The sequence below is a fragment of the Embiotoca jacksoni genome, unplaced genomic scaffold, assembly GCF_022577435.1.
Source record: "Embiotoca jacksoni isolate LCO1_2020_lvr unplaced genomic scaffold, fEmbJac1.0.p SCAF_1, whole genome shotgun sequence".
In the NCBI taxonomy this organism is placed as follows: Eukaryota; Metazoa; Chordata; class Actinopteri; family Embiotocidae; genus Embiotoca; species Embiotoca jacksoni.
The window spans coordinates 9906125-9919490 of NW_027185229.1; the positions used below are offsets into that span (position 1 = coordinate 9906125).

The following is a 13366-nucleotide window of genomic DNA, read 5'->3' on the forward strand; positions in this document are numbered from 1 at the left end:
AATTTTCCCAGGAAGATTAATAGTTGCACAACTTAGTTCATATTATTATCTAAATCAAGAAATACAAACTACAAAATCACATTAAATACGTTAATCTGTACATTTTTTTTTTTTACAAATTTTGCTGTTTAGAAAATGCATGTGAGTGTTCACAGTGAAGAAAAAGGCGAAATGTTGTTTCTCTGCCCAAGTTGCAAAAATTTGCAGGAATAATCAATGTATAGTTTAAACCTTTCCAATACTCATTTCGCAGGATAAATTTGGTGTAAAATCTTGAAAGACGCTTCTTTTACTTTATTACTAACACAATACTTATTAAGAACACAGCAAACCTTTTTCAACTGTAAATCACTTCTAATAGAAGACCAAAAATAAGTTTGCTGCAGAGGGCGTAGCACAGTCCAAAGCTTTTCTGATATGTCTGTTACATTGTTTATTCCGAACATCAATATATAATATATTATATTGTAAATAATATATATAGATATATACTGTACTGTATATACGGTATATACTGTATATGCTGTGCATTTTATATTTTTTTAACTGCTATTTTATTGCTTTCTATTATTCTATTATTATTATCTTATTGCTTCCTGTATGCTGCTGTAGCGAAAAAATTGTAAGATTAATAAAGTAACTACCTAACCTAATCTAATCTAATCTAATCTAATCTAATCTAATCTAATCTAATCTAATCTAATCTAACCTAATCTAAACTAACCTAACCTAACCTAACCTAACCTAATCTAATCTAACCTAATCTAATCTAATCTAACCTAACCTAACCTAACCTAATCTAACCTAATCTAATCTAACCTAATCTAATCTAATCTAACCTAATCTAACCTAACCTAATCTAACCTAATCTAATCTAACCTAACCTAATCTAACCTAATCTAACCTAACCTAACCTAATCTAAACTAACCTAACCTAATCTAACCTAATCTAATCTAACCTAATCTAACCTAATCTATCCTAACCTAACCTAATCTAACCTAATCTAACCTAACCTAATCTAATCTAACCTAATCTAATCTAATCTAATCTAACCTAATCTAACCTAATCTAATCTAACCTAACCTAACCTAATCTAATTTAATCTAATCTAACCTAATCTAATCTAATCTAACCTAATATAACCTAATCTAATCTAATCTAACCTAACCTAATCTAACCTAACCTAATCTAACCTAATCTAATCGAATCTAATCTAACCTAACCTAACCTAACCTAATCTAACCTAACCTAACCTAATCTAACCTAACCTAATCTAACCTAACCTAACCTAACCTAACCTAACCTAACCTAACCTAATCTAATCTAATCTAATCTAACCTAATCTAACCTAATCTAATCTAACCTAACCTAACCTAACCTAATCTAACCTAACCTAACCTAATCTAACCTAATCTAATCTAATCTAATCTAACCTAACCTAATCTAATCTAATCTAACCTAACCTAACCTAATCTAACCTAACCTAATCTAACCTAACCTAACCTAACCTAACCTAATCTAATCTAATCTAATCTAATCTAATCTAACCTAACCTAACCTAAACTAACCTAACCTAATATAACCTAATCTAACCAATACCTCCAAATGAAAGAAAAAATAAAAAAATAAAAAGCAGTGCTTGGAGAAGATGTTTGTAGTCCTCGGAGTGTGACCACGGTGTTCCTGAAGAGGAACACGTTTTGAGAAGAGGAGGAGTTACGCTGCGGCCCGTACCATTTAAATTAAGGCGCATGCGCAGTGGTTCACATTTGGGACTTGACTCTGACACGACCGGGTCTTCTCTCCACTCTGCCTGTCGCTCGTCGCCGGTGTGCGCTAACCCGCACGTTTTTCCAACAGTAGATCTGTTTTTTAATCCGACACTTTTAAGGACATGAGCGGGGACCACTCCCACCACGAGGGCCAGGTATCGTTGAACACGTTTTATCCGACGTCATCCCGGCGGTTTACTAAACGTTGCGTTAACTCGGCTAACTGTGGATCGGACCTGCTAGCGCGCGTTAGCCGGCTTGTTGTTCATCGTTTTTAGTTGTCAACAAGCATCGAGACAGAAAAAGTTTCAGTCGCGTTTATTTGTTCGGCGTGTGAAGAAAACGCGCCGTCCCGGTTGTCGTTTGTGTTCGCGGGAGGTTTGGACGTGAAACTCTTCAGCGCTGCACTATTTTGACGTTAGCTTTAGCCGGTGTTAGCCCGCTAGCCGCATCGACCAGACAGCGGAGCGGGCTAGCCTGTAGCTAGCCGTGCAAGCTAACACACACACACACACACACACACACACACAAGTTCAAAGTTAGTTAGCCGGCTAGTTAGCGGCGACATTTACACATTTAACATCTTGTTTCTTGGTTTTTCAGGTCGACTGCGGCTCCCGGATCAACGGTGAGTTCACAACGCGAAGCGAGCGAGTGGAAACGAGGGTTTTGTTTTGTTTTTTTCCCCCTCAAAGAGTCCCGACTTGTCTTCACGGGTCCAAATGTAACATCACGTTAGTTCCCCAGCAGAGGACAGAAATGGCGTCCAGAGACTAAGTCCTCTGTCTCGCTCACAAGCGCCTATTGTTCAAAAGGGAGGTCTCGTAGAAGCTCGTCCGAACCTGCTTCGGTCGCTCCGGCTCCGTTTTCGCACACAGCCGGATGTGTTTTACCGGTTGACCGTGTCGACACGTCTCGGCGGGTTGGTTTTAGTGGCACATTTCCCTCCTGAAAGTGAGGGTTTGGGGGTTGAGGACTTAGTCTCTGCGCCATTTTCTTTTTTTTTTTCGGTGAAGCGGCCCGACTGCTGCACGCTGAACCGGGCTGGGGAGCTCAGATGGCCGCGTAGAGGAGGAGGGCGACGGGGGTCGAGCTCCGTTAAGATCCCCGAGAGGTGAACCGGGATGACTGCGGTCTTTTTTTTTTTATTTTTTTTTTATACGTGGTTGTTCACAGCCTGGGTTATTTATTTATTTATTTCAGATCAGGGATCTCACATTCCCACATGCTGGGAGAAAGTGGGTCGTTTTTTTTTTTTAAAGTTGGATCCATATTTAGCTGTCAACACATCAAGGCAGGAAACTTAATTTCTACATTTACACTCTGCAGGTCTTAACAGCGTCTCCGACAATAGGTGTTTATTATAGTGTCTTGAAGTGAAAACGGTGACTGTTTTAATACTATTATCACAGGTCTGTTTAAGATTTTGGAGAAAAAAAAATGCAGCATATTAAACGAAACACTGATGACTAGGGAAGTACATTTTGTTTTATTTGAGTCATTTTTAATATGGCTACATACAACCCAGGACAATCTCAAGTATGTCTAGTTCTGGACAAATTGTTCAGTGTTTTTGAGAAATCATAGAGACCAAACTTAAATGCTAATTTATCGAAACTGAGTAGTTTTTTTTTTTTTAATCTTTATTTTTTAAAATTCAACAAGACGACTGTGTAAGTCCACTTTTTGTGTATTCATTCATCAGCAGGGAACATTTGTCTGTGGTACTTGAAGGGTACTTGTGGTGGCTGTTTTCTTTTCAGACTGGGACAAATAGTCCTATGATATATTATTTGACTTTACCTTGTTCAAAAAGTTTACACTTTTCTTTTCAGGATTTGCTTACTGGCAAAAACTGTACTTAGGTTTTTAATGTCAAACAACCCTTGCATTGAAATAAATTACACAGTAATCTGAATAACACACTGAATATATTTTAAATAATGGATAAACAAAGACAACTCGTTTTAAGATAACTACACTGAGCAATCACAGCCAAGAGGGAAGTCAGTTTTGGGTTAAGTGATCTTTTTTTGTGTGCGAGCTGTGTTTAATCAGTTTCCTTTTAGGACCTGTTGGTAGACTAGCTGTCAGCCCTATGGCCTACTTGTGCCTGGGTCTGAAGCTTTGAGTCCCTTAAAGCATTTAGACTTGAGTTGTTGTTTTGTTTATGGCAATGTTAAGGTGTCTGGTATTTCATTTTGATAGTTGACTCTTTTTATTACATTGTGGTTAATTTTTTTTTTTTCCCCTGCCTTGGATTACACATTAAAGATGGTTGAAAGCCTTTTGTTGTTCCCTTGCATGTTTCAGCCTGTCAGTTGTTTCATGTTGTCTCCAAAAATGAGGCTCATACAGGCAGTAGGAGGTGCTGTGCTACTGTGTCATAGACTTTGTTTGCAGCCTGCATGACATTCAGATTGTGGTGCGTGTCCAAACCTCTTCAGTAATTATTTTATTCAGAAGACTTATGTGGGTGGACTTTAAGTGCTTCTGAGCTAATTTGAGTTTTGTCTTTCTTGGGCTGTCCACTCCAGCCCCTGTTTGAAGGGGGCACTTTTTTCTTTGACATTTGTGTATAGAATGATACCAGTCATACTTTCACTCTCAGATGTTAGTTTTAATCCAAGTAAAGACAATTATACCCATTTTTATTTTTTATTTTTATTTAGTCAATTGTAGCTTTGCTTCAGTTTCCTGTTTCACCTTTTGAAGACAACACTTTTTTCTTCTCATAGACTCTCACAGGCATAGAGACAAGTATAAGGAGAAGGAACACAAACATAAGGACCACAAGAAAGATAAGGAACGGGAGAAATTTAAGCATGGCAACAGGTATTGTATGTGCTTCCAGACTCTACATAAATGCATGTTTCTGGAGATGCCCATTCAGAGGAGACATAAGACATACTTGGTCACTGCAGTACATTTTGGATTAAATGGTAGAAGCTGAGACACCCTAGATTAATTGTTGTACATTTGTCAAACTTTAGCGATCACAAGGACTTCTCGGATAAGAAATACAGAGATAAGGAGAAGGAAAAGATGAAGCACAAAGATGGCAGCGCAGACAAATACAAGGACAAGCACAAGGAGAAAAGGAAAGAAGAGAAGGTGAATTACCATGCAAATAATTACTGGAAGAGTCCATGTGTGTTTGTGCATGTAACATTTATGAATTCCCCAATATTAAGCTGACGAGATAAGACAACCGTATTGGATCACTTCTGCTAGATTTGAAAAATCTGTCGTCTAAATCAAGACATGGAAATCACTATTTGTGGAACTGTTTTGGGTCCACGTCATTTGAGATGTGTAAAAACTGCGGTGCGTCTATTTTAACGACACTAAGAGTGTTTAGCTTTAAACTTGACACAAAAGTACGCACAGTTAGTCTGAAAATACAGCCAATGTTGATGCCAATTTGTTTATAATATTACAGACAAGCTATTTCATATCACTATGATGGTGACCAAAAAGAGATGACAGTATCTTAAAGGTTTATGTTGTACCACTTACAATTTCCATGACATGTTTTATGCAGACAAGTTAATTCATACAACCTGTGTATTCAAATTGCATTAGATTTAAGGACCATATATTACAATATTTGCTTAATGCCAGTTTGCCAGCTTTTATGTGGACATAGGTCTCGTTTCCTGTCACACTAAAGGCTTTTCCTTCTTAACATTGTGTAAACATTTCAGATGAAGTCCCTTGATGGCAAAGTCAAAAAGGAAAAAGAGAACGGCTTTCCCAGGTATGTCAGGACCTCTCATTTCTCTTGAGTGCAACATTGAGTATACAGCTGATAAATTTCAATGAGGCTGTGTTGGATTTTTATGCATTTTCTTTGGCAGCCCTCCAAATGTGAAGTCTGAGCCTGAGAATGATTTTTACCACTCTCCCAAACATGAGAAGTCTCTGAAAAGAGAACGAGATGATGATAACGAGTAAGTGGTCGCTGCCATTCGACTTTCTCTGTTGGTGCAGTCATCCATATGACCAAAGTTTGATCTGTCAGACTTGTAACGGGGGATTTTTGTTTTAGCTCTGAATTCAAACCTAAGAAAATAAAGACTGAAAATGACAAGAAGGCCAAGAAAAGGAAACCAGATGAAGAGGTAAGTGAAGGCCTCCAGCAGAATGCAGACTTGGGTTTTCTCTCGAAGCTTTTCTCTGGTGTGTTTTCGGAAAGCTAAAGGTGAGAAATCACCTGAAGAACTGTGGAGACCCGAGTTTCATCCTGATGTTGATACTGAACAGTTTTCTTCTGTCTGTTTGGCAGTAAGCAAACTTGAATTCTTTCTCTTCTTTTTTTAGGACATGAAGTCCAAAAAGACAAAAAACAAAAAAGGACAAGTTATGGATGGAAAAAAGAAAGCAAAGAAAGAGCCAGAGGAGAAGTGGAAATGGTGAGTTACTCCTCTTTACCACTGGCGTTATCATGCTGACAAGTGTGGATGAGTGTTTGTTGTTACTGGCTTTAATGGCGTCTGATATCCTGAATCTCCTAATCGAGTTACATTATTTGGATCTTTCAAGGTGGGAAGAGGAGAGATACACAGACGGTGTCAAATGGAAGTTCCTGGAACACAAAGGGCCGGTGTTTGCACCGCCCTATGAGCCGATTCCTAGCCATGTTAAGTTTTATTATGATGGTAAGATTCTAGTTTGCTCAGGAGTGCTCGCGGTTTATATCCGTGGAGGGCCTTGTGATGGCAGGTGTGAATGTCAGTGGCTGATGAGGCTCACAGACGTTTTTGTTTGTTTGTTTTTTTTTTTTTACGTGTATCAGGTAAACCTGTGAGGCTCAGCCCAGAGGCAGAAGAGGTGGCCACATTCTTTGCCAAAATGCTGGACCATGAGTACACCACAAAGGATATCTTCCGTAAAAATTTCTTTAAAGATTGGAAAAAGGTAGAGAAAAAAAACATGCTCTGTAATAAATGAAATTGCAGCTGTCCTTTTTTAAAGTAGATCTTTAAGAGTCTTGTAAGTAACTAAGATTTTATGTATTTGGTTGACACAGGAAATGACTTCAGAAGAAAAGTCCAAAATCACAGACCTGAAGAAGTGCAACTTCACTGAGATGAGTGACTACTTCAAGGCCCAGTCTGAAGCCAGGAAAGCCATGACAAAGGAGGGGAAACAGGTCTGCTACTCTGTCTGTCTGTCTCTGTGTCTTCAGTGAGCCTTACAGTATAATGTCCTTTTAAAAGAGAGCTCTACTGTTCAGACTATTTTCTCTCCTGTGTTGTGATTACATAGAGTTATATACTTGATAACATGAGTGTTTCAGAAAACCCTTTGTCTTAATTTATCGCTTTCTAACCCCACACATTTTTGACACTTGATCTGAATGAACTGTTACTCAGGAAGAAATCAACTGAGATTGCCACATAGATCAATGTGCTGCAAGGAAATTGGCAAATTTAGATGGTGCCTGTGGAAAGTATTTTTCATATTTTGAATCACAGTGACTATTCAAATAACCTAACAAGACGGATTCATGTGTTATTTTTTTTTGTAGAAAATAAAGGAAGAAAACGAGCGCCTGTTGCAAGAGTACGGCTTCTGTATCATGGACAATCACAGGGAACGTATTGCTAACTTCCGCATTGAGCCCCCGGGCCTGTTCCGTGGTCGTGGCGACCATCCTAAAATGGGCATGCTCAAACGTCGCATCAGGCCTCAAGACATCATCATCAACTGCAGCAAGTGAGTGAAGGGTTGCTTCCCCCCCTCCCTCAGTGTCGATTAGCTGGTGTGTTGATTCAGTATCTTGATCAAATCTTTTATTAATGTGCTCCTCGTAGGGATTCGAAGCACCCCGCGCCGCCACCAGGCACCAAATGGAAAGAAGTTCGTCATGACAACAAGGTGACTTGGCTGGTGTCGTGGACGGAGAACATTCAAGGCTCCATCAAGTACATTATGCTGAACCCCAGCTCTAGAATCAAGGTAGGTTGATGAGGTCTCTCCTGTACGTGAATGTTTTCACCTGGTTTAAAATGGGTCTTTTGTCTGAGACTAGGCAGCTTCAACTGGTCAGTGTATGTCTGGAGAAATTGATAAATTCAAAATCCACATTTTGTCACATCAGTGCTTGATTTAAAAAAAAAAAAAAAAAAAAAAAAAAAAAGTTACATACAGTATGATATTGATGTCACTTCCTGTCTAAATGGGCCATGTTCGTATGTTTGACATGCAAACATGTGCTCGTCTAATTCATTAGTTGCTCCCGTCTCACTCGTCGACGCCGTTTGTCTGCAGGGCGAGAAGGATTGGCAGAAGTATGAAACGGCTCGTCGACTGAAGAAATGTGTGGACCGTATCAGAAATCAGTACCGTGAAGACTGGAAGTCCAAGGAGATGCGGATCAGACAGAGAGCCGTGGCCCTGTATTTCATCGACAAGGTGAGGATCCATGAAGACCACTGAGGCGCGCACGTGTGGAGATTGAGGGAGTTTAATGTATTGTAACTGTTTTTTTTTTTTGTTTTTTTTTTTTTTTTTAACAATGACTGTAGCTTACAGGTTTGGTTTAGCGGGTGCTTAAAACTGGCCTCAGTGAGGGAAAAGTCTTTTATAAGCCTGATTTAATCCAACTGCCCTGATGTGCACTAGCTGGCTCTGAGAGCGGGTAATGAGAAGGAAGAAGGAGAGACTGCGGACACGGTGGGCTGCTGCTCGCTGAGAGTTGAACACATCAAGCTCTACCCAGAGAATGATGGTCAGGAGTATGTGGTGGAGTTTGACTTCCTGGGTAAAGACTCAATCCGCTACTACAATAAAGTCCCCGTGGAGAAGAGGGTAAGGACCTTTTATCTTTCTGCAGTGTTAAAGTGTGTAAACTCTGCCTCCATACTGATGTTTGATCGACTTTTTGTAGGTATTCAAGAACCTTCAGTTGTTCATGGAGAACAAAGAGTCTGATGATGACCTGTTTGATCGCCTTAATGTAAGTGAAATCTACTTGTGGAAGGAAACTATTAAATCCTTCAAATCGATTTTGTCTGAAAACATTTAACGATTGTAAAGATCCTTATTTCATTTGATGGTCTCCGGTGCCCGGTGTACCTTTTTGGCAGTCGAAACTTCAGTTTCTTTGTAAATTGATGACACTCTTCGTGTTCCTTTAGACTTCTATTCTGAACAAGCACCTTCAGGAGCTGATGGACGGTCTGACAGCCAAAGTTTTCCGTACATACAACGCCTCAATCACCCTGCAGCAGCAGTTAAAGGAGCTCACAAACGGTACGTCTCGAGCAAAGTTCTGATCTTTTGCTGTCAAAAAAAAAAATGAAACCAGATTTTACACAATCTGACATGAATCCTCAACGATTCTTCCTTTCTTGAATTAACCGAGAGACACAACAGCCTGTGTTGCCTCTGAAATGTTGGTTTTCAAGTATAATTTTTTAATTTTTTTTTTTTTTTAAATTTTATGTGGGTTGTGTTTGAATACAGAAAACTGATTACGTTCACTGTCTTTCTAGTGGATGAAAACATGCCAGCCAAGATCTTGTCCTACAACAGGGCCAACAGGGCTGTGGCAATCCTCTGTAACCATCAGAGAGCTCCACCGAAGACATTTGAGAAGTCTATGCAGAACCTGCAGACGAAGGTAAAGCTCTGTTTTTGTGAAAATAAGCTTTTAACGGTACCAGAGCTTACACATTTTCTTTGCACTGGTATTTTTGTGGTTTCAAGCACCGAACCCTTTGTGCAATTCTCTTTGGACTGAGTGTTTTGAAACATTTACACTGTGTGAACGTCACCCAGACCTGCTTTAGAATCTGAAACAAATGAGATCAGAATTAATATATTGTGGGACTTTTGAAAATCTTGCCAGTCCCTCTCTGGTCGTCTTGTAACATTGTCAGTAAAATATGTGCCATGCTGATAAGGCTGGATTTTATAACTTGTTGATTGTATGACTGTTTATCAGGTAACTGGGAAATTATTTTTGCTACTGTGGTGAAGAAACACATTTACAAATCCCCTTTGAAGACAAAATACCACAAATATAGAAAGCGCTTTTATTGAAGTGACACTTAAAGTTTAGTGTGTTGTGGGAATGTGTGGAGAGGCACATTTCAAATTCATGTAGCAGCAGTTTGGCATAAATGCTTTAATGAGCACTGACTCACTTGTTGAGTCCTGGGTTATCATTTTGTATCCTAAATCCACCAAAATGTTATTGACATGAGGGTGTGGAGAAAAGAGATGTTTTCTAAAGCGTTAGTTAAAAGATTATGTTGATGGGACAAAGAAGGTGGAAGTCTGCTGCGCCCAGTGCTCACATGAGTCATTTTATAGTTCCTCTTCAAAAAAGGCATTCGGTGACTTACGACAGCGTGAAGGATTTCATTTCTTTGGAAAACTAAAAACTGAAACTGACTGACCAACAAATACCGTAGCACACTGTTGCACAACTGCAACACTTCTGATGGGACGAAAATGACTTTGTCCATGTCTGTGGGTTTCAAAGCCGTATCCCCGTACAGCATTTGGATAGCTGTGCATTTCCCTGCTGGTAGAGTTGGACCTGTGAGGCTGTTCTCCACTGCTGCAGACACACGGTGTCGCACTCTGGTTTCTCCTTCCCAGATTTGATACCTGGAGAAGCAACACTCGAAGTCCAGTTTTCGTCCTTCTGCCTCTTGCATTTCAACAGTGCGTGTTCAGCTTGTGAAGAAAGTTTGTCGAGTCACAAGTCTGTCAGCAGGTCACTTTGTCACTCGGCAGGTGAAGCCACCGATTTGAGTTACTGCACGATTTGATTCCCCTCCGAGAGGAATGTTTGCAGATTATCTGATGTTGTCCTGTCCCAACACTGCAGAAGACGTGTTACACTGGCACTTTCTTTATTCAAGATTATCTGATGTTGTCCACGTGGAGTTTTCCCAGAAATGTCCGGTCCTCAAATCTAAGACGACCCACACTTTTTAAAATATAATTTCCAGAAGAAAATGAGTCCATTATTGTCTGCTCTGGACAATCCCTGAGACTCCTCACTGTCGTCCTCAGATTGACGCTAAAAGGGACCAGCTTTCTGATGCCAAGAGAGAGCTGAAGAGCGCCAAGGCTGATGCCAAAGTACGGAGAGATGAAAAATCCAAAAAGTAAGTATTTCGAGGTTTGGTATAGATGTAAAGTTTCCCTGCTCACCACAAGCTTAACCGTTTGCGTGGCTCGTTTCCTCCGTAGGGCAGTAGAGACCAAGAAGAAGGCTGTTCAGAGGATAGAGGAGCAGCTGATGAAGCTGGAGGTGCAGGCGACTGATCGTGAGGAGAACAAGCAGATTGCCCTCGGCACGTCCAAACTCAACTACCTGGACCCTCGCATTTCTGTGGCTTGGTAAGATTATCTTGAATGCTGTGGTGTTGCTGAAGCGTCACCGTTGACGGTGCTTTGCCTAATTTGTCTAGTCGGAGAGGGATGCACAAGTAATGCAATTACACAATGAAGATCTTTGCCCTACATCCCTGTTAACTTGGTCTGCTTGTATCTTGTAGGTGCAAGAAGATGGGCATTCCCGTTGAGAAGATCTACAACAAAACCCAGCGTGAGAAGTTTGCCTGGGCCATCGACATGGCAGACGACGACTTTGAATTTTAAATCCCAGTTTGTGGTTTTAACTATGATACACTTATTTTTTTTTTTTTATTGGATACTTGTTTTTTTTTTTTTTTTTTTTTTTTTTTTTTAGCTTAAATGAATTTTGCTCGATGGCCCGACTTGACCAGGATTTTCAGAGAGTTTGAGCAGAAAAGCAGCGGCAACATGGTAAGACGAGATGAGGCCGCTATGGAGTGACAGGAGGGTGTTGTGGGTGGTCTAAACATCTGATCTGAGATCAGGCAACAAGGCTGAACTATACCCACAACTGAGAATCAAGGCATAGTCCCTGTAATTGGAAGACCCTTTTACCTTTTGTCTCTGTCCTCTTTGCGGGGACAACCTGACAATGCCTGAACTTTGAACTCTGTGGTCCTATAGCTACTGTATTCAGCGAAAACAAAAACAGCTTTGTATCATTTTATTTTCTTTGTTCACTCACTCTGTATTTTAGCCCTCCCATGTATTATTAATGAATTCTATATTTTGATAGACAAAGTGAGAATCAAAAGAATTCCTTAACTACACCCACGCGCCTTTCAAGGAAATGAAAATGTGAGCGTTTGTGTGCGTGCGTGTGTGTGTGTGTGTGTGTGTGTGTGTGCGCGCGCTCTCGCATGCATGTGTGTATGAGGGGCTCGACCATGGAAGCTGTCTGTTTGGGTGAATATTTTAAACTGGACTTTGTTGAATTGTTGAGCATGAAAGAGGATGTCTGGGCAGGCAAGAGGGAAAAATACTGCAACAATGTCAATATTTACTTAAGCAAGCAGAATGTGAATATTTTGTTTTACCGCCTCTATCAGGGACTTCGTTTTCAGTGTAAATGTGAACCAATCATTTTTCTCCTTTTGAGTTACAAGCATCTTCTGACTCTATATAGCCCTACACCTGATTTTAACTTAATTTAACAATTGTTCCAAGGAAGAAAAAAAAACAAAACAAAAAAAAAAACTCCCATATCTGTTACTTGAAGATAATGATATGATGTATTTAAAGTCAATGGAAAGTGTTTTTCCTCCTAGTGAGGTGTGAGGGATATCAACTTTGCCAAAAGAAAATCACCAAACTGTTACAATTGTAGTCAGGTTTTTAATTGTCATCATTGAGGATAAAGTAATGTAACATTTAATGTGAATAATCAGTTCATTTTATTCCACTCTGCTCCGCTCTTATAGGAAAGTTGATGTAAGTAGCTGTAAAGTCAACATCCTATTCCTGTTTTACCTTTTTTGTCATAGCCTTTGATCATGATTTTAAGTTTTAAGCTCATTGTAGGTTGGAAAAATGAATAAAACCCTACAGGTAAATATACCGTCTACCTTTTGATTTATTTTTAATTTTTTACCCCCAACTCATCTCGGTTTCTCACCTTCAGTAAAAGGATTCTAAGGACCGGCGTTCCTTGTACTGAAATTCCAAAGCGCACCAAGAGAAACAAACGGCTGTCGGTTGGGTTTTAATGGAGGATTTTCCAGACTTGCAGCTCCTCATATTTGTGTCCTCAAACGCATTTGATGATGAGCTTAAGAGTTTCTCAAAAAAAAATTGTCGTCCTTTGGCACAAGATTGAACAAAATGTAAAGGTAGATGAATAGTCCAGGCAAAATAAATCTTAATCCCACAAATTAAACCGCTCTCTAAGAATTATTTGTCTTCAGCTTAAAAAAAAAAGACCCTGACTTCTTATAACCGTGTACCCCTGTGATGTACTGCTCCTTTTACGCTTTCTTTGGGAACATCTGGGAAAACCCCTTCATTCATTAAACCCACTATCTGCAAAATTCACCACACCTTAAATTCATAATGAACTGGCTACTCTCAGTTTGCAAAAATTGCCTGCCATGGAAACACCAGATTTCTCTTGGTACAAACTGCATTGTCAGCTGCTCACCAGCTGGTGGGGCTGCATGCATTTCTCTGATTCCATAGCATTGCACATTGATCACACTAAAAAAAAAAAAAC

General features: G+C 39.8%; 1 protein-coding gene across 1 annotated transcript; it reads left to right on the forward strand.

Moving 5' to 3' along the window:
- The first annotated feature begins 1782 nt into the window (after positions 1-1782).
- top1a (DNA topoisomerase Ia) lies at positions 1783-12712 on the forward strand. Its single transcript, XM_069157897.1, has 21 exons — positions 1783-1928; positions 2377-2401; positions 4512-4608; positions 4767-4887; positions 5481-5533; positions 5634-5726; positions 5825-5897; positions 6097-6188; positions 6319-6434; positions 6572-6693; positions 6806-6928; positions 7307-7494; positions 7593-7737; positions 8050-8193; positions 8404-8589; positions 8669-8737; positions 8919-9033; positions 9276-9403; positions 10810-10904; positions 10990-11139; positions 11298-12712. The coding sequence occupies exons 1-21, from the start codon at positions 1896-1898 to the stop codon at positions 11398-11400; spliced, it is 2271 nt and encodes a 756-aa protein (XP_069013998.1). The 5' UTR covers positions 1783-1895; the 3' UTR covers positions 11401-12712.
- The last annotated feature ends 654 nt before the right edge of the window (positions 12713-13366 follow it).